Genomic DNA, 2,449 nt, shown 5'->3' with positions numbered 1-2,449 from the left:
TAAAAGACATATATAACTGAGTGTGCAATTAAAAAGAACATCAGTATTGAAACACTTGTTTAATGAGATGGTATTGGTATTAACTACGCGGACCTCAGGTTCGGAACCACTGCTCTGGTTTTTTTTGTGTGTTATTGTCAAACATTTTTCCTGACTTGACCTTTTCGTTTCTTCCTTACACCAAATACTTATCTTTATTTCATACCTTTCTCACCTTCGGATCCAGAAACCGGATTCAATTACAGACTGAGTCAGGAGGGACATCACAGTATATAAAGAGTTAACATAACATTTTGGGACAACATGAGATCTGCTGGTCCATCTCGGCTGTTCCATTCTCTAAACTAAACTAAAACTATTAATAAATAAATTTTTTAAAAATCTTAAAGTCAGCTTTTATCATTCATATACTTATCAAGCTTTTTCTAAACTCACTTAAATTTACTGCCTCCGCAACATCCGAAGGCAACCCATTTCAAGGGCCAACCACCCTGTTAGAAAAATATAACTGTCTTAGCTGAAAATGACTCCTATCCTGCCAAAATGTATATCTGTGTCTCACAGTCCTACTATTCTCACTGTTAAGTATGAAAAAAAGATAATATATCAACATTATCAATTTCCTTTACAATCTTAAACACCTCAATCAGAGCCCCCCCCCCCCAACTTTTCTTTTTCAACAATTTGAAAGATTTCAACCTCTCCTCGTATGACAACCCCTCCATCCCAGGCACTACTCTAGTAACCTTCTATGAATCCTTTTCAAGAAGTCAATGTATTTCCTAAGATAAAGAGCCTAAGACTAGACACAATATTCCAAATGTGGCCTAACCAGTGACCTGTACAATGAAATTATAATATCTTTAGACTTGTATTCAATATTTCTGTAGATACAACCTAAAATCCTATTTGCCTTACCACTAGCAACAACAACACACTGCTTGGATAGCTTTAGAGACAGATCAACTATTACACCAAGATCCCTTTCTTTCATGGCACTATTAAGGTTATTCCCATCCAAATTATACTTATAATTCAAACTACGATAACCCACATGCATTATCTTGCATTTATTATAACTAAAACCCATTTGTCATTTATTTGCCCAACTCTCTAAATTATCTAAATCCTTTTGTAAATCAGCAGCATCCTCTTCACAGCTAGCAACACCCAAGACCTTAATATCATCTACAAATTTAAGTAATTTATTGACTATCCCTTCATCTATGTCATTGATGTAACTCAAAAGGAGCAAAAGTCCTAAGACTGAGCCCTAAGGTACCCTACTTGTAGCATTAATCAAGTTTGACTGAACTCCATTTGTAAAAACCCTCTGCTTTTTTCCATCCAGCCACTCTTCTATCCAATTTTCTAATTTATCCCCTACACCTATAGATATATATTTTACAAGCCTTTTATGTGGCACCTTGTCACATGCTTTCTGAAAATCCAGATACACCAAATATATATATATATATATATACAATTACCCTCATCTACATAAGCAGTAACCTTTTCAAAGAATGTCAAAATATTTATAAAGCAATATTTTCCCTTAATGAAACTATGTTGACTATCCATTAAATTCTAAACTTTATTAAATGACTTTACAAAACATCTTTTGTCAAACTCTCCAAAACTTTTCCCACAACTGATTTAAGACTAATGGGTCTATACTTACTGGGACAATTTTTATCACCTCCCTAATCTAAACATGTTTCAGGATTTCAATATAAAACTGCGTTAATATTTATTACTGGACCATGAATTGTTTTATAAAAGAACTTATGAGATTAGTTTTTTTTCAATATCTATTTAAGACTATATTGAACCAATCAGAAATTGACCATTTCACAACAGGACTTAATAGTTAAACCGTATTTCTTTTATTTTTTAAAGGATGTACATTTCTTAAAATACCATAAATTAATATTACCTTGTGGGGTTAAAGGTAGTTGTCTGCCATAAGGATCCACTCGTATAATCTGATGATTGTGTTCGTTATTAAGAACTACGTGACGTTTTGGGGTTGGTAGGCGTTCTTTACTACAAGAAGAGGACGTACTTTTGGCACTATTTCCCTTGCTCTTTTGAATTTGTACTTGACTAGGACTTTCAATTTTTTTGTTGTTCCATTCTTGATTATCATCCTGGTTGGTGCTATAGGACCCGTGTCTGGCATTGCTTTTATTGGAAAGTAACGGTAAAGAGGATTCAGTATCTGTACTACAAGTAACGTAATTATTTCCGGTAATTTTATTAATAACGTTGTCTTTTTTCTCAGAAAAGTAATGCTTGCTTGTGAATTCCTTTGGTAATCCGATACTTGGTAAACTGGAGGATTTGTCTAAGGGGTTTATACAGTTGATTCTGCCTAGTTTTGTTGATAAGGTTGTCAAAGCAAATGAGGAGCGAGACGATTTGACTTGAAGATGAGAACCAAAATCAC

General features: G+C 33.9%; 1 protein-coding gene across 1 annotated transcript in view; it reads right to left on the bottom strand.

Moving 5' to 3' along the window:
- The window catches only part of LOC106467434 (dual specificity tyrosine-phosphorylation-regulated kinase 2-like), a 15,800-nt gene extending 13,618 nt beyond the window's left edge, over positions 1-2,182 (bottom strand). The window contains exon 1 of the mRNA XM_022395624.1: positions 2,066-2,182. Within this exon, the coding sequence (XP_022251332.1) occupies positions 2,066-2,182 (117 nt within the window). The remainder of the gene's footprint in view (positions 1-2,065) is intronic.
- Positions 2,183-2,449: the final 267 nt, after the last annotated feature.

This window comes from Limulus polyphemus, unplaced genomic scaffold (assembly GCF_000517525.1).
Source record: "Limulus polyphemus unplaced genomic scaffold, Limulus_polyphemus-2.1.2 Scaffold2615, whole genome shotgun sequence".
NCBI classification, from domain to species: Eukaryota; Metazoa; Arthropoda; class Merostomata; order Xiphosura; family Limulidae; genus Limulus; species Limulus polyphemus.
Note: the sequence above shows the minus strand (reverse complement) of the source record. Positions and strands in the feature narration are given on the sequence as shown.